The 23,223-nt window shown below is 48.6% G+C and overlaps 1 protein-coding gene across 2 annotated transcripts in view; it reads left to right on the top strand.

Annotated features, from left to right (window-relative positions):
* Window positions 1-1,106: 1,106 nt before the first annotated feature.
* The window catches only part of RNF128 (ring finger protein 128), a gene marked incomplete at its 5' end in the record, with an annotated part of 39,702 nt that continues 17,585 nt past the window's right edge, over window positions 1,107-23,223 (top strand). Inside the window, one exon of one of the 2 annotated variants that reach the window (XM_082323503.1) lies at window positions 1,107-1,630. In XM_082323503.1, the coding sequence (XP_082179629.1) occupies window positions 1,228-1,630 (403 nt within the window). Of the gene's footprint in view, window positions 1,631-11,236; window positions 11,679-23,223 lie in introns of those variants that run through there. The other variant, XM_082323502.1, reaches the window with a different exon arrangement.

Raw genomic sequence — 23,223 nt, 5'->3', positions numbered from 1 at the left:
TAGAACTAGTGCAACTGAAAACTGGAGAATATAAATAAATGAATTAATATATATATAAATGTCTTGGATTATTTCTTTCAATTTTTTTCCTTTTTCTTTTCACTTCTGAAAGCTGTTTCAGTTTTCTAAGAATCTTCTCCACAGTCATGTTTACTCTTTTAAAGAATCTTTACAGGAGAACTAGGTCGAGCTTCCGTCAAAATATCTGCCACCAGTTGCAGCTTCTCTGGGCTTCCAACGCTGTGCACAGCATGACTTTTGCAGAAAAACCGGACAAAGGTCTTGATGACTTTACAGTTTGTCCTTTGTTTTCATTATGGACTACAGACTTCTGACATTAGTAAGGTTTTCATTTTTCTGTTCTAATATAAGAAAACAAGAGTTAATAGTAGTAATTGTTACGCAATATCACACTGATGGATTTCAGAGAAAGAATCTATAGACTACATCCAGAAATGGAGAGTTGTGTGATAATCATTCAAACATCTCAATGTAAATCTTGAAAGTGAGCTAGGGTGCGAAAATGGGCTGAAAGACGTAGTTTGCTTCTGTGGTCAGTTTAGGTGATTCTACGTCTCTTGCATTGGTATAAATCGATGTTAGAATCATTCATTATAAACACTAGAACAAGCTGGACGTGACAGAATAGATGACTGAAAGAATCCGAAAGGAGAAATGCGGGGAATGACTTGGTTATCTTAGTCCGTAAGATGGGTAATTTTTTTTAATATTTCCCTCCCCCCACTTCTGGCCTTTTTAAGAAGGTCATTACATCACAGGTTGCATTGTGAAGCGAGAACCCTGAGCTCACATCACTGAATGAAAGATGAGCTGGTCCTCTGAAGTGACGCTCAGGTTGAAATAGGAGCAGGGGGCTTGAGCGATCTCTTAGGAAGCATCGTCACGGCTAGAGTTTGTGCAGCCGTGGGAGAGCAGGAGGGGGAGAACGATGCTTTGTGAAGAAGGAGCAGAAAGCTGGGGCCGAAGGTTGCCTGCAGGTCCTCCAGTCTGCGCCTCTGCTTCCCGATAGGGAGGTGTGTCGCTTGTGTCCCGCCCCAGCCCGCGCTCCAGATAAGCTGACTGACGCACCGAGGCCTTACCTGGGTGGTGTCAAGTTCCTGCTGGAACTTTAAATTCAAACTCATCAGCAGGCTGTGGGCTAGCGGCAGCCACCACCCGCCGAGAATAGCTGTAGGCATCTGCGGTTTGTGCTTATACAAATAAGCAATGAAGCAAGTGGCTAAATTCTGGTTTTTCTGCCTCTTGGTTGTTAGTATTTTCTTCAAGACTACAGAGGCATTTTCTGTGAGTGCCTCTGTAAGTTTATTCTATTACAACAGCACTAGCAACGGGTCTGTGTCCGAGCAGTGCGAATGTGGCCTGTATGGAATAAATTCTCCTCTGCTTAGTGCTTGGGGGCCTGTGGGCATTCCTAAATCTGCTAATCTTCAAGCCTGCGACGCAAATACCCACTTCACCGTCACAAAACCACCGTGGATAGCACTGATTGAAAGAGGCAATTGCAGTTTTGCTGAAAAAATTCAGGTGGCAGCCAGAAGGGGTGCAACAGCAGCTGTGATCTACAACGCGCCGAACAAAAGCAACGACACCGTCCTGATGTCGCATCTCGGTGAGTATCACAGCGCGAAGCGCTGAAACCTGATCATTTCTCTGGAGTCTGGTCCAGGACAGCCGGGCTCTAAGGAAGCAGTTGTGTTTATTGCTTTAATCGAGAAATTAAATGGGGAAAAAAAAAATGTGCAATTTGAGTCTTGACTTCAGTGCTTAAAAAGAAATACTCTGCTGTTAGGTTCTGAGCTGGGCACAGTGCAGCCAAACTGGTGAGTCCCCAAAGTTAGTACCGTTTTTTACCTCTCCAGCACGCAAATTATTTTAGACAGTGACGTAGAGAAACTTGTAGTGTCTGCTTTGAAGGCACTAGTTTATTTTTCGAGGTTAGAGGACACAAATGAACCTACAGGTTCTTTTTTGCAGATTGCAAGCCAGATCTTGCTTTTTTTTTTTTTTCCTAAATTATTCTAATCCTTTCTGAAGAGTGGCTGGTCTCAGCCTCTTCTGGGATTCCCTGATTCCTTCATGAAAGGTTAGACAAAATGACTGTAGTCACCCATTCTGGCCCTAATAGCTATGGATCTGGCAGTAGGGAAGAAGCGAGAAGCTAAGTGTGAGACTGTATTGCTTGGCTTTTATTTCTGTGTGTGTTCCTCTAGGCCAACCTGTCTAATACGCGTTTCGGTACAAAGCGTACGGATACGTAGCTAATTCTGGGAAATATACGTTGGTGGAGCTGCACTAGGAATCCTTTGGCTTAAGTAATGCTTGACTGGTTTTGTGAGCAAACCGAGCGGTTTTTAATCCAGAGATGAGCCAGCGTTTTGCTGATCGCATCCCCGTGCTGGTCGGGGTCGCTGCTTCAGGCAGCTTCCAGCTGTGGAGCCCACAGCTGGGCTGTCCACAGGAGTCAGCCACCAGCAGCTGTTGAGCTGGCTCCCAGTCCCAGTTATGCACCTGTAGGAACATCACAGGCGCTTTACAAACCTAACCATCGCGTGAGGCTTCGCTCAAAAAAACCAAAAAAAAGCATCCTAAACAAGGTATTGCGCAGCGCAGTAAGAAATGTGCTGTACGGCCCTGAAAGTGCAGTGCCGCCTTGTACTACACGGCCAGCTTTGACTCTCCTGATATCACGATAGAGCTAGCGTTTGCAAACGGAGCTTAAATGTTTTACTGGGAACGTGTAGCCAATAAACCAAAGCTTTCGTTCTGCCTCTGGAGAAAGTGATTTAGACTTCAGTGGCCGGCATGTCAAGACTCAAATTAACTTGCTTTTTTCCTTTGGTTTTGGAGCGTGCCAGCCCATACTAACACCGGGTGAGTAAAGGCAGAATTGTACGGGCTTTATGCAGCTGCAAAATCGGTGCCAGCTGCGTTTGGTGCGAGCGGTGGTGGTCCCAGCTGGCCAAGGCGTGAGCGCGGCAGGAGTAGGGGGGCCCGGTCCCCGGAGGTCAGCGGAGGAGAATGGGCTGGAACCTTGTTTAGACCCGCTGGGTAACTGGGATGTCACAAACCCGACAGTTAGACTAGACTCCAGAAATAAAAGAATTATTTAGGGTGAGCTCTGAAAGCAGACCCTAATTTTTCAGATTTTTTTTTTCTAAAACTGAGAAGATTTTTTAAATCTTGAAAGCAACAGATATATCACCTGAGAGTGTATTTCGTGAGACATGAAGTCCCATCTTTCTTAATTTAATTAATTTCATTTTCTCAAAGACAAATTGTGATTTTTATAGGACTATTTCCTATAGTCATCCTGTAGGACTAAGGCAGATATTACAATCTATTTGGTGGCAAAGAGGGTTTATAAATTAGTGCAGTAGTCACCTGTCTTAAACATGGTGAGGGCAAAATACTTCCATGAGATGAGCGCTTCGTCTAACCAGCGTAGAAGAAGCATCTTCTCTCTGTATTCGTTTCCCTCAGTGCCAAGCGTGGAGCCGTACAGTCTTTAGGCAAAACTTAGAAAGCCTGGGAGAGGGGTGGGCATTGCAGCACGGCATTTAGAGCAAAAGAGGGCTTGGAGATGATTTATTTTTTTACGGTAGAGTTGTTCACAGGGCTGGGGAAGGGAATCTCCTGTTTGGCTGGAATCCCCCCAGAGAGGTCTGAGGAGACCTGGGGATTGGTCCTCCCTGCCGTTCGGGTAGGGGACCTTTGGAGATGAGACGCCCTGTTGGCAGAGCAGCGAGAGAAACGCCTGCCCTGCAGCTGCCAGCGATCTGCCAGCTCCTGATTAAACAAGGAGCCGCAGCCTGCGGGGTTATCGGCTGGGGCCAGCCCCGACATCGTCAGTCACCCGTCTGTGTTGCTCTGCCGCGGGGCTATAGGGATCCCATCCCCTTCGTTATTTATTAGGCCCTGGGGCCTTGGCCGCAGTTTCCCGCTGTCCTCCTCCCTTCCTGCCGACTTTAACATAAAATCAATAGAGCTTTCCAGCCAACCTCATTTTCTGTTACAACAGTACAATATTGTGTATGTATTTTGCACCGTAAAACACCCGCTTACAGCAATGAAATAGTTTGGTCTGGGCAAAGTCCGGGTGCGCAGGAAACGTCGGTGATCGAAAGCTGCTGGGAAGGAACAAAGAGCAAAAACTCCCCTCGCGGTGACTCCTTCCTCATCCTCACCGCCGTTCCTTTTACCTGTCATCCACTTTGCCGGTTAGTGGGCATTGGTTTGTTGTTACAGGCACACAGGGAAGATAAAACCGATACATTAATAGCTTTTACTGTGGAGAATTTGAGAGGTCAAGATACCAGTAACAACTTCCCCATTCCTCTCCAATTACACAAACCAGAGGTGGGAAAATGCTCGACTCGAATCCGAAAGATTTTCTGTAGGTGTTTGTGTCACTTGCATCAAGATAGGTTGATCCAATGGTACAGAGACTAAGCTTTTGCTAGAAGAAAAATGTCTCTTTTTGGTAATTCCAGCACTTGATTTTCTCTGGAAAGGTAATGGAATATCCATCTGTAACAACATTTTTCCAGCACCGCTCCTTGCAACTTAAATGGAAATTCCAGGAATTACCAAGTTTTTGAAACACAGCCAAATTGAAACAAAGTATTTCGGGGCTCCTTTTTTAGGAAGAAGCCCCAGAGCACAGCGGCGGCAGGGTGGCGGTGCTCTGCGAGCCGCCGAGCAGCCGGGCGGGCTCCTGCGAGCGTTGCTGGCAGGGGCCGGCAGAGGGCTGCGTCCCCCGGCACTGCCCTTGGTTTTCCTTTTTTCCTGGTCATTTACAAGAGAAAATAGGAGAGTGGAGATAGGAGGATGAAAAAAAAAAAAAAAAAAAAAATTAAACCACCATTATTGCTGTGGATACCAGCCCAATATAGCAGCTAAAGTAAAATATCAAGTGTGTTCTGAAAGGTTTTCTCCAAGGGATTTACTAAGACCCGGTGAACGGGAGCTCTCTTACTGGTGAAAGTCGCCAAGACTCAAGAAGAACCCTGGCAGAACTGGTGTATAACAGGAGCAAGCGGGTAGCTCAGTTGGTCTGTACAATAGAAATAATTGGCAATCCTGACAATAATTGGAAAAAATAAAAAAATTGTGGATTTGCATTTCCTTGCAACTTGTTTCCAGAATATTCTGTAGCCTCAAAGTCTAACCTGTTATCTCAGAAGTATGTTGAGATAAGGTCTTATTAGCTGTTGGTGCAATACCGACTATAAACTTGTGGGCTAAATGCCTGACAATGGAGTTTGGTTTTATCTTTTGTTTTGGAAGCTGGTATAAAATCTTGCTCGGGTTCCCCATCTTAACTCTTTAAAATATTATCACTTCTTTCATCTTCAGAGTCATTTCTGTTTTACAACACATTTTGACTCGTCTCCTCTGTTTACTATAGAAAAAGCCGGGCTCTCTGTCCTAGCTTTGAACAGCCTGTGGGATCTGCACGTGAAAACAAATGAACTTCCAAGAACGTCCATGCAAAGCAGATGCCGTGAACTTCCCTTTTCATTTATTCCTTGTGAACTAAGTGGCTCTGCCAACAGCAGCCCACATGCCTCCGTGAAGTCAACGTTCTCATAGCGTAGACTAAATTCCTCCGTTTATTGTCTGAGAAAATTGTCTAAGCGGCTTCACATCTTCGATGCAGTGAGGGGGCGGGCGCGGGGAGGGCAGCGGCAGGGAGGGCCGAGCGCACAGCCCTTCACCGGCGGGAGCCGGCGCTGGACGGAGAGGCTGGGAGAGCCGGGGCGGGTCGGTCTGGAGGAGGCTTGAGGGGTTCTCATCCATGTGTACAAATTCCTGATGGGGCCAGGGAGGGTAAATACGATGGAGCCGGACTCCTCTCAGTGGTGCCCAGTGAAAGGAATAGAGGCAACGGGCACAAACAAGAAATTACAGAAGAAAAACTTCTTCGCTGTGAGGGTGGCGAGTTGCCCAGAGAGGTTGCGCAATCCCCATCCCTGGAGATACTCAGAACCCAGCCGGACACAGCCCCGGGCTGGACTGTCCGATCTCCAGAGCAGACAGCCTTTTCCTTCCAGAAAGGCTCCCAAAGCAGCCGTAAAAATCCCTGCGGGCTGTGCTCACCTGCGCAGGGCGCAGGCTGCCAGAGAGCTGCGTTCAGGTCTGGGATTTTCCAGAGTCCCCAGAACATGGAGCCAGCAAAGCCCAGGACCTCACCACGCCGGCACTTAGCTTCTGTTTCTTTAGCTTCCAAAGCAATCAATGGGCTGAGCACTGGCTTTATTTCAGGTGACTACGTACTGTGACCCACCTGTTCATCCATAAGCTTGGTGGTGAACATGGACAGGGAGCCCAGATTCTGCTTCTGTGGAAAACCAGCAGAAGGCTTGTCATGGGACCGTATGAAAGCAAGATGGAAAACATAATTTCATGAAATTGCAAGTGTCTTTGATGGGAGGAAGAGTGCATGTGAGCTTTGGTCAGTGTACGAGCATCCATCCCTCCTGTACCTTCTGCCTCTGCTGGCTGTTTTACCCGTATTCTCTGGGGCAGCAGAGGGCACAGGTAGCGCTGTCACAACAATCGGGCCCGCGGTGCCAGAAATACGGAGGCACAATGTTTGCTTCCCTGGCACCGGGGACTCTTGCGCACATCTGGCTGGCCGAGGGAAAGTGTTCGGTGCCAGCATGCAGGGCGATCTGACGCACTTATTTTTCCATGTCCAGGGAACAGAGAGTTGCAGGCTGGAGTTTCCAAGTTGTGTTAGAGCCAAACAAGCTCCCAGATTCATAATAAAACTTAGCTGGAACTGGCAACCTCCGTGTGTCTTCTGCATCTAGTCACAAGGATCGCCTCAGCTTCTCCTGGAAGCTCCCGAGCCCCGCAGGCAGGAGGTGGGGAGGTTTCCAGCCTCCACGCCTCCTCCGGCCTGAGCCTGTCCTCTTTGTAAAGCAGCAAAGGGCTGCAAAGCTCCATTCCCATACCTTAACTTCTTTTCAGCTAGCTTAAAAACTTGGGATGCTGTAGCCCACACCGTTGTCTACTCTGGAGCAAGTCACCTGCCCAAGCCCCTTCCATTGCCGGTCATGGACACGAGCTAGTTTTGGATGAGGAAATGCAACATCTGTTGTCTTTAACTTGTGATTCAGGGTAACGTTTGTTCATGGATTTTTTTTTGTCCCATGACATTCAGTCCTGGGTTTCATTTTATGGTACTTCTTTTGATTGCTTTTTCCATTTTCATAAGTGCTTCTCCTTTCCATTTCGTTGCTGAGGGCAGAAGGCCCAGAGACACGGTTCAGATCTATACGCAGCGCTTGGAGGGTTCGGTGCCGGCTCCTGTAATGCTTTGCCCTAACAGAGATTTCTTGTGTCCTTGTGAGCTTTCCTCCAAAGGCAGAGACCCGGAGCTGGGTACTTGAATGAGAAATAAATGCAGTTTTGAAGGACATAAACGTACAGGTCTCTCATCAGCAAGACGCCCCAAGTGATCTGGCTTGACGTTAAAAAGCAATATTTAGCATACACAATTTTTTATCTTGAAAAAAGATGTTTAAATATTTACTCAAATAAGATAAAGCTCCAGATAATGCTAGGGTCCATCCCTGCAGAAAGCAGTGAGAGCGTTCCCAGGATTTCACTTTGTTTATCTGAAAGTCATGCCCTACTTTCTGAACTTCTCAGAGCCTCCACCAGTAGCCATGGGGAAAAACTGAAAAGCGAAATTACACAGCGTAAGTTTTTAAATAATAAAAATCTTTTAAGGTTCAAAAGATCAGATCTGTGCCAGAAATGCCTTCGTGCTGTACCTATTTTAGATGTAATTCTGCTTCTGATTTTGTGAGAGGCCATGAATGCTGCTTACCCTATCATTGTCACATCTGCAGTCATCATGGGCTACAGTGCGTTTAATTTCAGAGCCTTTTGGAAAGCTCTCACAAACAAATGTAGCAGAGGTAAGTTGCGCTACTTGTTCATGCGTTGTAGTACATGTCACAGCCCCTGCAACGTCTGGCCTCTTTCTCCAAAACAAAATGTGCTTTCCCCAAACTATAAAATCTCAGCTTTTTATGTAAAGGGGAAAAAAAAAACCCCAACCAGCAAAAAAAAAACCCCTATCAGCCTGCCAGCCTCTTGCCTGGTCCCTCCAGGCTTCCTGGTAGCAGTGACAATTTTTAATTGCTACTCAATACCCACCTTTTCTGCTGTGATTTACAGGCAACTGAGCTGAAAGCCATCAGACGAACCATATTTTTCAAACACGAGTAAAGGATACACTTCAGTAAGGCTGCAGATCTGTTTATTAATGATCATTCTGGAAGATTTAATGAATGAGAGCCCAGAAAGTTCTCAATGTGAGATATGCAGCTTAAAATAGGTATAACTGGCATGCTGTTTTTAAAACATATCGTTGTAACCCTGCTGCGGTGTCCCTCTGCGCTCTGCCGCTGTCCCAGCCACCTCAGCCAGCTCCTCACAGTTGTGCCGGCCCGGAGGAGCCGCTGGCCGTGCCGGGATGCCCAGGGACCGCTGGCCTCCTGCAAGTGGCCTCCCTGCCAAGCCAAGCAAGGCTGGTGTCTCCCAGCCCTTACTCGGAAGGACTGACCGCCGTCAGCACAGGCGGCCGCGTTTTTGCCCCAATACAAACTCTCGACTTCCTTTGCTTTGCCAGCCTGAGAAATTCCTCGACCACAGCGAACAAGCTTTCTGTTTGTGCCTGCTGTTTGCTTACTCGGTTATTTTCAAGCGAGCAGAAACATTGCCTGAGCAAGGAGTCAGAAACTTGGTACCAAACTAACGCCATGGCAGCGAAATGTCCGCCATCACATTTGTTGATGCAATTTTGTTTCGTGTTATCACTCTCTGCGCTGCACGGTGAGAAGCTCAAGTTTAGGCTCCATGTTTATTTTGGTGAGATTACCAAATGCGTTGTGGACGTTTTGCCACCAGGCAGCAGCCTGGACCGCGTGCACGTTTCCCAACAGTTGCCGAAGGGCAGTGAAGTTGGTTGCTACCACCCAAGGCCAGGCTGGAGCTGACGAGCGGCTGTGCCCCGGCACAGAGCCGCCCGCGCCCAGCCGCTCGGCTCCCGCAGAAATGCCTCCGCACCCGCAACAGCCGCACCCATGCTGTTGCTTTGTTATAATCACGTTACAAACCGTAATGGATGGTAGTGATAGAGACTGTGGCTAAGCCTTCTACTCAAAATCCCCAGAACTATAGGAAGTTTTGTCTCCCGAGGAGGTGCCAATCTTTGTCTTTGGTCCAGTTTTGTCTCGGTGAAAACGCCAGAGCTAAATATCCCTAAAGCTTTGGAGGCAGTTGAAGCTGAGCAGTTTGGCTGCTGGCCATTGCATAAAGCTGGGCTGTATTTTCAGGGTGTTGTTAAGTTGTTCCCTGCACCTACATGCAACAGGTTTCAAAACAAACCCATGTCTCTCTGCTTACAGATACACTTCTTACTATAGCTAGGGATGTTACTGTGGAAATAAGTTGTCTACTTAGATGTGGAATGAGAAAATGAGAGGTTTGTTTAGGTTAGGACGAAAGGGTTCCCTCAGTAAGCTTTGTATGTTTAGCAATATTGATCTTTAGCAAATTGCTTCACCTGCTCTTCACTACCTCCTCTGCACTCTGCTATTTCAGCAGCAAAACCAAACGCTGATCCCCCTGTGCTACGGAGCTACAAGAGCCGGCAGGTGCCGTGCTGGCAGGGTGGGCGCGGGCGGAGCGGGTTGGTCTCGAAGCCCCGGCGCTCCGGTAGCCATTCAAACCCGAGCCAGGGCTGGCTGCGTAACGCTCGGTGTCCCGCATTTAGCACGGGTGCCAGTGGAGGAAAATGTGCGCCACAGATTGACGCCGAGTTATCGGTTATCAGCCACATGGATTTAGAATCAGCCAAAAGCCTGTGTTAAAAACAAAGCGGTGCCGACTCGTATCAGAAAGGGTTTAACTCTGTGTTTACACTAATTTTGTTGGCGATTGCATAGGCAGCCGTTGATCTTGTGCCGTGTAATCACTGCACAGGAATAATCCTTTCCAAATGATGGGCTCCCATCCAGGCGTGTAGCGACACATGGCCATTTGGGAATGTGTTTGAGTGGCTCCCGGTGCCGGGGGCAATTCCTGCAGGGCAGCTGATAGGAGCAGGGCCTCTCAACCAGAAGAGCGGCTCTGTGGAGAAGGGGAGCTCGAAATGTTCTTGTTTCTCCTGTTATCTTCCTTTTTTGCCTCAAATCCCCTGGCGGGGCTCTGTAGCATGTCATGCTCACGTTTGCAGCGATTCTGCAAGCACTCTGACCACGCTGCCCGATGCGGGACAACCTAGCAAAAATGTGTATGCGCCGGAGCAAGGGACTTCTGAATGCAAACTGGCTGCCCAAAAAGTAACTGCAGAGCCCTGAAGACACGTGACTTTTCATTGCCAGATACATAGATCGAATAATAATTAACTATGCAAGCACAACTAATACATAAATAGAAAAAGGTGGTTTTGGTTCAAGTGGCAGGTTTATAGCGTACGTCTGATGCCACGGAGAACAACGGGCAGCGAGTTAACGCAGCTAGCCTTGTCCTTTATAAACCGATTTCAGGCAGGACTGATGCCCCACGCTGCTGAGCGTTCAGCAGATATTAACTCCACGGTGCGAGGTGGGCTGGGTCACGGCTGGGCGCCGGGTGCTGGTGCTGCTGGGCTTCAGGGCTGCTGTGGGGTCGGCCCCTTGGGGGGATTGGCCCCTTGGGGGGTCCCCGCAGGCCTGCTGGGACCCCCCCGCTCTGTCCGCTGCGGGCACTGGGGCGGGCCGCGGGGTCGCCCACTGTGCCGGGAGGCGACGGAGGGCGGCGACCCGGGGAGCGATCCGGGGGTCACCCGTCGCCCCTGAGAGGCGATGCCAGGAGGAACCGTCACTTCTGAGAGGCGATCCGGGTGGGCGACCCACCGCACCCCCCCGGGACGCCACCTGGGGTGGGCGACCCGCTGCCCTGGGAGGCGATGGGGCCACGGGGACCCCCCCGGCACCCCCCGATGCCGGCGGGGCACGGGCGGGCGGCGGGGCCGGGGACTCCCGGCGGGGTTCCCGCGGGGGGGGGGGGGGGGGGCGTGCCGCGGCGGGGGCGGCCCCGCTCCTCCCCCGTGGGCGGTGGCGGCGGCGGGGCCGCGGCGATTTTAGGCTGCGGCGGCGGCGGGGCCGGACCGCGCCGTGCCGTGTCGCGCCGCGCCGAGCCGAGCCGTGCCGCGATGCCGTCGGGGGCCGCGCTGCTGGCGCTGGCCGCGCTGCTCTGCGCCGCCCCGCCGCCGGGTCCCCGAGGGGGGGCGGCGGCGGCGGTGTGGACCGCCTGGCTGAACGTGTCGTGGGAGGACGGCTCGGACCGCAACCGGAGCGGCTGGGAGGCGAGCGAGAGCGGCCTGTACGGGCAGGACTCGCCGGTGCAGGCGGCCGCGGGGGTGCTGGTGCTGCCCGACGGCCGCGACTCCTTCAACGCCTGCAGCGCCCGCACCAACTTCAGCGGGGCCCCCCCGGGCGGCGGCGGCTCCCCGGGCTGGCTCGCCCTCATCCAGCGCGGCGGCGGCTGCTCCTTCGCCGACAAGATCCGGCTGGCCGCCGAGCGCGGAGCCGCCGCCGCCGTCATCTACAACTACCGCGGTACCGGTAACGACGTGCTGCCCATGTCCCACCACGGTGAGGAGCCGGCCTGCTGGGAGGGGGGAGCCTGGGGAGGAGGGGGGTCCCTGCGCTGGCCGCTGCCCCTTCCCTCCCCTCCGCAGGGTGCGGGAACGGGGCACGTCGTGGGGTTAACCCCCAGCCGGTGCAGCCCTCCCGGGACATACCCAGCTTTGGTGCTCAGTAGGAGGCTGGAATTCCTTTCTGGCTCTTCTGCACAAGAAGAGTTTCTGCCCGGACTAGCCGGTCCTGTTCAAGGCGCTGCTGCTGTTGAATATTCTCTGATTAATGAGTAACGATGTCTGATAGCCGAGGCTGCTATTGCGGGCTGAGGGCGAGCAGGCGGCCGCCTGAGCTTTCTGGCCTGGGTGGGCTGGGTGCTGGCCGCAGGTGTGCGTGGGGTGAGGGTGGGAAGAGCGTCTCTGGTTTGCCTGGGTTTCTGGCATGACCAGGTAGCTGCCTGGAGCTGATGGATGCTGGGCTTTTTTTTTTTAAAGCCTGCAAAGTCTATGGAGTAGACCTCAGCTCTGAAATAGGCTGGGTTTCCACGCTCGGACACAGTGTTTCCCCATGTCTGCAGGCGAACCAGCTCAGAAACAGGCAGGTATGAGACTCTTCCATAGGTAACTTTTCACCAGCAAAATGCCCCTTCCAATGCAAGTAGCTAAAGCCCTTTAAAGGTTGTTTCCATTTTGCAGAGGCTGATGACAGCGCCTCTCTCCTCTCACTATAGAAAGCCTCCTACTTGCCAGCAGTGTTGTTTTTTTTTTTTTTTCTGAACTGCCCATCTTTAAATTAAGAATGAGATTTGGCTGTGTTTCAGGCTAGTGTGTTCTGAGAAACACCAGGCTGAAAGCAGTGTAACTGCCTTCTGGTACCAGCCCGAGCGGGTGCCCTGTCTGCGGCGGGGCAGGGCGAGCTGGCTGTGGTGGCTCTGCCCAGCCCTCCGCTCTTGGATCGCCGCCGCGCACATCTCACGGGTGCGTTGGTATTCGGCTAACTGGCTCTGCTCGGGGAAGCCATGTCTTCTGGAGAGAAATACAACAGAGAAAATGAATGCTGAGTCTTAAAGCTTTGACTGGTTTGAAAAATAATTACATCCTTGCAGCACCCCTCTGATGAGGGGTGGAGGGGATTTCTGTCTGTTAGCAGTGGAGGTGAGGCAAGGGAACAGTAGCCGCCTCTGGACGTTCATTGAATGCAATCTTAATGGGCTGTAGGACTGTCTGTACTCCGCTTTAAGAATTTAAAACATACAATCTGGATGGGCTCTGGCCTTTCTGAGTCAGAGCTTTCTTATATAATCAAATAATCTGCTGGCAAATGCTATCGAGATGGGGCTATTGCTGGGCAAGTTCCTCCTGCTGAACTGACCATAGCATCCCTGCCCGGAGCCCTGTTCACTGTGTGCCTGCCCAATCCTGCTGCTCTCAGAGGAGCTCCTTTGGCACTGCTGACCTGGGTAGGTCACTGCTGAACCTGTTCTTGAGGGAAGGTGTATGTGCTCCTGCCCCCTCCGCCATCCTGGCTGCTGGGAGACCTACAGGATCTTAATCTTGCTAGGAGCCGCTTCTTGAAATGAGCCGTCTGCCCCGAGAGCAGCTCCATCCTTCCCCATGCTGTCTCTAAGCTTTCTGCTGAGGGATTTATGTCAGAGTGGCTCTAGCTGTCCTGATTATCCTGCGTGATGGGTTGCGGGCTTGAGGGCATGTTGAAACTTGCCGGCTGAACTGTAGACAAACAGGACAGGGACTTCTCGGAGAAGACAGCTTCTGTCAAACCGCTTATTTCATCTGCATGACTCCTCCTTGCCATGTCCTAGCACAATTACTGGGCTGAGCTTGTTGCTGCTGTTGCTTTTATTCTTTGTCCTTGTTTTAGTCCCTCACTTTCTCTCCTGTTCCACCCTCCCTTTCCTTCCTCTCTGCACTTGAGTTATCTTTTTCTGTCGTGGTCATCTGTGAGTCCCTGTTCTCACCGCTTCCCACAGCGATGCTATTCCTTCTGCGCAGGGGGCTTTGGTGGCACGCCGTGCTTGGGCCGCCCCTGCCCTGTGCCCCTGCTGGGAGCCAATGCTCCCCCATCAAACTTGACAAACGTTGCAGGCTTTCAAAGAAGCACAGCCAAGAGGAAGCAAGCTGCAAGTAATCACTCATTCGTTTTGCCAAGTGCGGGATATTCCTTTTATAATGCTGATGAGGTGTAGTGCTGTAGGCTGAGCTCAAATGTAAGGGGTAAGAGCTGGTCATGTTGCCCTTTGCTGAGCTGTGCTTTGGGATGGGTCTCGTCTTCTGGCCTCCAGTGGTGGCACTGGGTGCTCTAACTCTTCTGGAGGCAGTGGTGAAGGTAGCCCTGCTCATTGAAGACTGGTTTTTGTGCAGCTGCGGTTCCTGCTGTTGCTGTAACGGCTGTAGCTGTGCTAAAGGCGACTTCACAATCTGCATTTCCTAACTGGCTTAATTTTTGCTTGAACTGGGCCATCGTATGCCGTCAAGTGAAACCAAATGAGGCCGAGTACTTCCTCCGAGCTGAGGCAGTGGGAAGTAGCAGGAGGTGGCTGTGCTGCGGCGAGAGGGAGCTAAGCCTCAGGGCTTTCCCAGCTCCTGAAGTGCCTGGGGTGGCATCTCCTGCCTGCGCTGAGGGCTCTCCTCTGCAGCAGGGCATGGGAGCTGTCGTCCGCCTGGCCGAGAAGGAAGGTCCCCGCGGGTGGGCTTTGATGAAACGTATGGCACAACATGCTTTTCTGTGCAGAACTTTGGTAGCAACAGAACACAAAGTTATTAACAGAAGCTATCTAAAAGTACAGAGTACCTTTTTCTGGACTGTCAAGCTTGGCTTTTGAAGCAACTTTCTTGTTGAGAGGCTTAAATGTGCCTGTACTTGACAGCAGTGTTTGTCCTGGTTATCCTGCTTCCAGAGGCTTCTTTTCTTATAGTCATCATGTTTAGTCTGATGAATTCTTTATTGCTTATATCAGTGCTCTGTGTGGAAACTTTTTAGTGTGCCAACTTTTTTTAAAAAACAAAACAAAACACCCCACCCCCCCCGACCACAAAAACCAAACCAAAACAAACCCCAAAAAACAAAACCCAAAACCACCCTGGCAATAAAAACAACAGAATGCAATAAATAGCCAAATCAGATATGATCAAGTCCTGCCTAATCCTCTCTAACACATAGAATGTCAAGGATTTAATGGAGTCCAGAGTAATATTTACTTTGTACTTTTATAAGCACAAAACCATATCAACTAGCAAACTTGAGTTATAATTGTGCTTTATTTTAAGAAGATGGTACCACTCTGTGGCAGGCTGAGCAGAGTTTCAAAGTACAGTTCTGTGTGCTTGTAATTGCACCTCTCTGTAATCTGTATTGACCTTCTGAAAAAGACATTTGATTGGAGAAAAACAGCAGCCTGTGGGTAAAAAAGTGCACGACAAGATTTGGTTTGTTTTAAAGGTGGACCTTGGCTTACGATAGAACCAGGCTGTTAGGCGGCTGTGGTGTCAGGGTATGGTGGTAACCCCGGGAAGTGTTTTTTGATGTTAAGTATTTCCCGGCAGCTGGGGAAGAAGGATTCTTTGCAGGTCAGAAAGCTATTGTGATCGCTTTCTTTGGTTGCTCTCGTGTTGTGCAGCTCTCGCCTTGAGAAGCACATCACCCGATCTGCAGAGGGCTTATTCTGGGGGAACACAGCTAAATAATTCCGGCAAAAACCGTCACAGCGTGTCTCAGGCTAACAAGATCTGGTTCAAGTGTAAACCTGCATCAGTGGGTGACAGGGGAAGGAAAGGTTAAATATGTAGCACTGCCACTTAACTTGTTCTGCAGGAATTTCACTGAGGTGAAGGCTAATCTCCATATGCCGAGAGGAAATGGAGTATGGCACAAGTGTATAATTGTGCTCTGCTCCAACTTTGTGTGAGCCATGATCTTTAGAAACAAGCTAAAACTTTGCCATGAGATTAAAAGGCTGATGTGACCTGTAAAACTGTTCCTGTTAAAGACTGAGACCGAATAGTAATCCCACGGCAGGCTGTGCTGATGCTTTGTAAATGTTGTGTAAACCAATAGTGCACCTCTCCTTTGCAGTGAGCGAAGACTTGTGCTGAGCACATTCGAGGTGAGGAATGAGGATGCAAGGTCTAAGTAATGATACTTGCTCTCCTGTGTTCCCTGGCCACGGCCAGGTGAGCCTCTGCAGATTATTTGGCCTTTCCTACCAGCAGCTCCTCCTTGAGAAGGAACTTGAATGGATCCACTATGCCTGGATGGTATTTGCAGTGTGTATTACCTGGAGTTTGTAGCTCTTTGAATCTGAGAACAGCTATTTGATGTGCATGGGCTGCAGCTTTTGTCTTTATGTGCTTAATTCAGTTCTCTTGGCTGCCTGGTTTAGAGTAAATTAATGTTGCAGCCGTAGTGGCATTCAGATAACTGACTGGGGTACGCGGAGTCTGGCTGACGACCCTGATCTCCCACCTGCAGGGTATGGTGGGGCTGCGGTAGGGAGTGGGGGTTGCCCACAGCACAGAGATCTGTGAGCAAGCGTGAGAGGCACTGAGAAGCAGGACAGACTAATTGGTGCTACTGGCAACTTCTGATCCCTGCCCTTGCTCTTTTTGGTCTAATTTAGGTACCTCTGTGCCATGGAAAACTGCAGAGTAGGCACCAACCCTTATATAGCCTGGAACAGGTCTGTGAAGTGCCCTTGCTCTTTGGGTTTACTGGGCTGCTGAAATGTGAAAGGAGGAATTAAAATCCTAAGTGACAGCTGTGGTAGCAGAGGCTCCATCGCGTGGGACACGTGGCCCTAAAACAACAGCGGCGCTTGTTTGCCTCCAGTCTTGAACGTGCCAGTGAGCAAACAGCGGCTGGGCTCAGCACTGTTCCCCACTGTATCAAATGTGACCCGTCGTCTTTCTGCACAGATGCCTTCTGCCTTACACTGTGCTGACTTACATTATTTTATCATTAGCTTTCTCAAACTTGTTTCCAGTGAGCACTTAGCTGCTACCAGTATGTTGAGAGCAAGGGATATTAGCTGTGAGCTCAACCTCATTTGAAGAGGATGAGCAATGTATTTACTAAATCAAAACTGCTAAAAGCTGTTGAGTAAATTCCCTAATGAAAATTCTTCAGTGAATGTTGATCACTTTTTCTCCAGAGCGTTTTAGATGCTGTTTGCTAGATTGAAAGATGATACTTCACGTGCTGTTTGGCCAGTAGCCCTTGCAAGAGTAAAGAGAGCTGCCCTACAGGTCTCATTCATCTCAGTGCCCTTAATAAGTATACTGTCTTGGCTGCTGTTTTAAAGGATGATTTCATGTTCTAAATGTTCTAAGATTTAGGGCCTGGCAGCATTTACATAAATCTTACAGGCTCGGGGGGGGGGGGGGGGGGGAGAAAAGAAAAAAACTGATAATTGTTGGATTCACTTGGCAAATAATAACTTTTAATGCTATTTGATTAGAGTGTGGGTTGGTTTCCACCTCCAGTATCCCCTGGGGACCCATGGAAACTCACGTCATGTAAAACTACATTTGGTATTGATGTGCTCCTTTAGACACCCAGCCTGTTTGGTAAAAGTCTCCCCACGCTTCCTAATGTGGAAGTTGTCTTTATCCACGCTAACTGGTGGGTGACCGATCTGGAGGCCAGCCTCACCGAAGGGTCTCCCTAGACAAACATGGGCAGTAGTTCCCAAGCAGCATAGTCCTGTTAATAAATGTAGCGTTGGTGAAGAGCGTATGGTGGTATGTGTCTCCAGGCAAGGACTGCTGTGGGCATGAATTCTCCAAAATAGGCGTTAGTTTTGCGCAACACCGCCACTAGTTAGCAGGGGGTTTCTCTTCTTCCCTCTCTTTGGTCCTCACCATGCTGAGGATCTTCTAAGGCTTGCTCTCATCTTTAAATTTCTCTGTAATGCTCCCCCACCCCTTTTTTGTTTGTTTATTTTTCTTTTTAAAGCTCTGCCTATTGCTTCCTACTGCTGAGCACTCCTGCCAATTTTTGCAACTTTTTCCAAGTGTCTTGCTGTTGAATGTTTACCTCTGTAGCTTGAAAGACTTGTCTGTTGAGGAGGAAGAGATCAGGCATAGTGCCAGCTGCCAAGTAAAGCAAGCCGAAAGTAGATTTCATTAAGCTTAGGTGATAGCGTGAGCAAGAAGACAGTTCAGTCAAAAAGCTGGGGTCGTAAGGGGCTGTTGCTTTAAATAACTGCAAAGTAGCCTGGAAGTGAGCAATTCTTTTATCTTGGTGCCAGGTAATGTTTGGGGTGGAGAGCAGGCAGAGCAGGAGAAGGGGGAAGGACAAGCCTACCTACAAGTCAGCTTATCCAGGCTTAAATTGCTCCTGGAACTGAGAGTTCTGTCAGCCTCCGCCCTTGCAAAGGGGCGAGCTTATGGCAGGGCAATAAAGGCGTGAGGATGAGTTTCCTCTGACGGTGTCTGCAGTGGAGGATGAGTGCTGGGATAGGTGCTGCTTGGTCAGATCTGCCTTCCTGACAAGACTTGTGCATGTGGATGAGAGCAATCATTACTTTTTTTGTCAACATTGTACCATTGACGAGAGCAGAGCTAGCGTGCAGGCGTCTGGTTTCCTAACACTTCTCCGAGGCTGGGTAGAGCCCTTGCGTCCGTAGCATGGTGCTGAGGCACAATGGCTTTTGTGTGCAGCGCTGGCCTTTCATCCCAGGAGAATTACATCATGTCGGTGATATTGGCTCAGTCTGTGTACGCTGTTAGTTTATTTTCCCTTCTACTGTAATAGATCAGAGGAAACTCGTACCAGCTGGTTTGATAACCATCAGAAATCCCGTTTCTTACTATTTCAGTACAGTGAGAGAAGCAATATTCAAAATTCTATGTCTTACATTTTTTTTTTTCTAAACCTGAAAGATAGTATGTTAAGTAGTCTTCCTACGTGCCTGAAGAGCCAGGTGTGCTAATCTGGTAGGAAATTGTTGGAGAGTCAATGACAGTGTCTTTCATGTTAAAGTACAGGAGGTGGCTTGATCTCCTCATGCCTTTTTGCTGATGTTGGGGGTTGGAGGGATGCCAGGGGAATACTACTGGCTCCTTTGACTAAGGCTGAAGGCACAGCTAGTGCTGATCTTCTGTGCTGCAGGCACCATCTCACGTAGATTAAAGCAAAGGTCCAGCCACCATCTGACCAAGGCCAGGGTTTGTATTTCATCTCCCTAAAGAGTCTTCATATAGTGATTCTGCTGTGGTTAAGGAGAGCCTGTCCTTTCCTTGAGAATTCAAACTCTGCAGTCTGCTTTTTGCTCTTCTTTTTGTATGTGAAGCAATCAAAATCAAAAGTAATTTCTTCCATTCTGCTTTTTCTGAGCACGTGGCTTACGTGGTGGTCAGCTGGGGCTTTCTATAGCTGCGGAAGGGGGGTGTGATGGGTTGTTGCTGTGGTACTTTGAACAGTTCTTGTGTGACCACGTTCTCTGAAGACTTCTCTGCAAAATCATGCAAGCTTTTTAAAAATGAAATCCTTCATCCTGTAGTAGTTCTCTGGCAGAAGTTACTCAGCTGTAGCAGAATGCCTGCAGCCTTTATTCTGTTAGTAATTGCATCCTTCATTTCTCAGTCCTCTTAAAGCATTCAGAGGAAACGGTTCGTTGGTTGTCTGCTGAATTGCTGTTTAATTCCTTTGTAAAACAAAAAAATGTGATCTTTTTAAAAAAAAAAAAAATTCTTAGTTTATCTGGACTTGCTCTGCCACTGTGATATTAAGCAACTTCCAATCGGCTAGCCATGGCTAGCCTGTCACAAAACCCCTTCTACACAGGGAAAGATAATGTTTAACTTTCAGATAGAATTACTGTACTGTTTCCTTCCCTTCCCCTTCCAGTGGCTTCTGTGAAACTGTTTCTCTTCAATATTAACACCCCCAGTTGAATCCTAAGGAAAATTGAGTCTTGGTTGGATATTAGGTTAAAATATGGTTGAAATGGATTGCTGATGCCAGCAGGAGCAAGGACTGTTTGCGGGTATACGCGAGTGAAGCGTTGGGCAAGGCGCAGGGCGAGTTCCCGGGGAGAGGAGGCCGCGGCAGATACGTTGGTTGCCCAAGGCGCGCTCTGGGCAAAGTGAAACAATACCGGCAAGGCTCTGGGCACCTAATTTCACTCTGCTTAAAGAGGATGCAGAACTTTGGACTTTCAGAAAGGGGGGGAAAAAATTACGGGATCTGAAATGTTGGAGCTTGTGTGCAGCATGCTAGCTCTTCCCTTGTTCTGAAATAATTTGCCTGCTTATCATGTTTTATACCTTCTTACTTAAAAATGCCTGCAAAACTATTGCCTTCCTCAAATGTTTTCACCAAACCATGTTGTAGCTAGGTCGGCTCCCAAAGGGGAAGGGGTCCCATAACACTGTTTTACAGCCTGTTCTTGGTAAATGGTGATAGAGACATCAGAGGGGTTTGGCTTTGCCATCCGAGAAAATAAAGATTTATAGAAATTTCCCTAGGTTACACTGAGGCCTTTAAACTGAAATGAAGGGGTCTTTCATGACTTAACTGAAGCTGAATTTGGTTGGTTTAAAGCAAATTCAAACAATGCAAAATGGTTTCGATGCCTGAACGAGCTGAGAAACCAATTTTAAGTGAGGCTAGAGGAGCTGACTTGGAGCTGGAGTTGTTGAGTTGGCTTCCATGACATGCAAAGCTGTCAAACAGCTGCAAGTTAATTATTCACTGCAAAAAGCTTTGCCAGGGCCTCACAAGAGTCGGAAAAACATACACTGCGTTTGTCAGTGTCACCTCAGACTATTGCACAGAGAAAATGTTAGATATTTCTCTTAGGTTGAATTAATGTTCTCTGTGGTGTTAAATGGGGTATCAAAGTCAGTGGTAGAGGAGGGGAAAGGGTGCAGAGATGGCAAGTTTCCTAACTGAAGTTTTTGCTTAAGTTTTGAAGGCAGATGATGTTTTCTGTTAGGTACTAGTATATTAGACCTTAAAACGGGCTGCACCAGAAAACAGCGTACAGTTGTAACGCTGGTGTTGTGGTTAGCAGTCTGAGCCAGTTCGGTTTTCTTGGTTATGAAACTCAAGTGGTGAATAAGAAATGTGGTATTGCAATAAAGATCCCTTAAATTTAAATGCTGAAAAAGGTTTCCTTAAAACTGAACTTGTTTTCTGGCAGTTAATTAGCTGGGAAAGTTAAATATGGCCTTCATAACTTGAGGGGGCTTTGCTAACACAGCAGAGATTTAAATTACTGGAGGTGCTCTCTTCCCCTTTCTAGGCTGTGCTTCAGTTTTATTAAATGCCCAATGCAAAAGCTATGTTAAGATTAACACAGGGGCAAGGTTTTCTCTTTTTTTTCAAACGTCTGGAAGAAAAGGCAAAGATCTGAAAGTGCAACAGCAAAGTTTGACTTCAAACTGGTTGGAGCTCTGGGGCTCTGGCCGCCGCGCGTGGAGTGGTTTCAACTTGTAGGAGCTTGCACCGGAGCGTCCAGAAGGCTGGATTTTACCCTGGAAAACACACTGCTATAGCAACACCCGGCTCCCCTCAGGGGAAGGTTTGGTTACCAAAGCTGTCTCTGAAGGGGTGGTTGCTGTGAAAGCAGCGGTGGGTGAAGCTTCGGCAGTGCCCTGTACTTGTTGTGATGCTCTCGTGCGGTGAGTGGCTCGACTGCAAGGCTGGAGATGCAGGACGCGAGGGATAAATTTTAATTATGGTTAAGGTAGCATTCAACTTTCATCCCAGGTGAGGAAATCTGCCTGTTATGTTTACACACATAGCTAGCAGCTGTGCTTGGAGGGCCTCTGGGGCCTTCCCATGCTCCTCAGTAGCACAGACTTCAAGTCAAGACCAGGAACGAGCTCAGTGTCACCATTGCAGAGTCTCCTGTGGGCAGAACTTCCCTGTAAGTTGGCATGCAGCGGCTGTAGTCTCTGGCTTTTAAGTCTTACTTGCTGTATTTATTTCACCTGCAGTGCTAGTGTAGCTCCCTTCTAAAGTTTTATTTTCTTTTTCTGTATTCATAGAAAGGCTTTAACAGTAGTGAGTTTTAGGGGCTGGGCGGAAAGCCTTCAGTCATGTAGCCTCTAATTACTGCAAACCCCAGTGCATTCCTTAATCTCTGAATCTCCTTGATGCTTTGTGAACTCCAGACCACCTGGAAGCTGTACTATAACTGCCTGAAAGGGTGGACATCTTCAACAGGTCCCAACAGAGATGTGAGAAAGGAATGCTCATTACTGGATGTTAATAATCAATATCTATGGAAAACCAGTTCCCTTTTCATTAAAAAAAAAAAAAATCACTGTAACACCCAGAGAAACCTGCTCATAGTGTTTCTAGAAGTTGTAATTGTACTTGTAATATGCCTGGGAAGGAGGTTGTGCTTCTAAGCTGTTAGGGCTTCTCATTCCTTCACCTGCATGGGGCAGGAAGGAAAAAAAATTGAGCATGCCTGAAAATCCCACCTCCTGTGGGAATCGGCTTACAGCTTTGTTCACCCTGAACACGCTGCGACAGCTCTTCCGAGCTGCTTCTGTGGGAAGGGGGTTTATGCTGATAGCTGTGCAAGATGAGGGGGTTTATGCTGATAGCCGTGCAAGATACGGCGACTGTGGCGGTATCAACGCTGTGCTCTAGCATGGATCTGCAATGCAAGTGTTGCCTTGAGGTATGCCATGGAGTCCCACCATACTTGGCAATGGTACATAGGGGCCTACTCATCTGGGACTTAGTCATATGTGGTGGCTCAAAGAGCTAAAGTTCTGGTTATCCTGTACATTGTGTATATTTAACCTGAATCAGGTAAGTAATGCTTTGCCATACCTTGTTTTGAAGCAGGGTATTTGGTTGGCCCCAAGATCTAATACTTGCCTTGATGTGCTTTAATGCATGAACAGATTGTGATTTTTAGCTAAAAATGACTACTATTAAGGCATTGATTAGGTTACATTGCAGTCTGCTAAATATTGTGGGGTGACTGTTCTTCAGGACCTACAATTTGCTTGGTTCAAAGTAGACTTATCTGTAGTGCACACAAGAGTAGTACTGGATTACCATAATCCCCTTCATGAATGTGAAAAAGCAGGTGTTTACTGTGCAAAAGTTAATACTCAGTTCTGTGCACCTCTCGCACATTGCATTTCTCTGCTGAATTGCCAAACCTGTAACTTCATGTTTACAGGGAGCAGAAGTGTAATGGCAGAACAAGCAAAGTCTTTGCAGGGCAGAGTTTAATATAGGAATTTATATTGGTATAAATAGATGCAACTCCATTCTGCATCTAAGTAAACCTGATACAGGAAGGTAAAACTTTGATCCCAGTCATGCACTCTCCTTGTGTGCCAAATGTGCTTGTGTCCCAGCTCTTCCTCCACCCCAACAAACCATTTAAGTTCTTGTGCTTCATCTGTGCCAACCCGTATGTGCAAAACAGCATCCTTCAGATTTTGACCAGCGTGCTGCCTTATGAATTGGGAGGTACCTTCTGCAAAGCTCCATATCTACAGAGGCAGATTGTATTTGTCTAAAGACTTGAATAACTTTCCCTCTCCAATCTCGCAGGAAATGAGAAAGG

This window comes from Platalea leucorodia (assembly GCF_965183815.1).
Source record: "Platalea leucorodia genome assembly, chromosome: 10".
In the NCBI taxonomy this organism is placed as follows: domain Eukaryota; kingdom Metazoa; phylum Chordata; class Aves; order Pelecaniformes; family Threskiornithidae; genus Platalea; species Platalea leucorodia.
The sequence above is the reverse complement of the archived record's forward strand: the minus strand, read 5'-3'. Positions and strand labels throughout refer to the sequence as shown.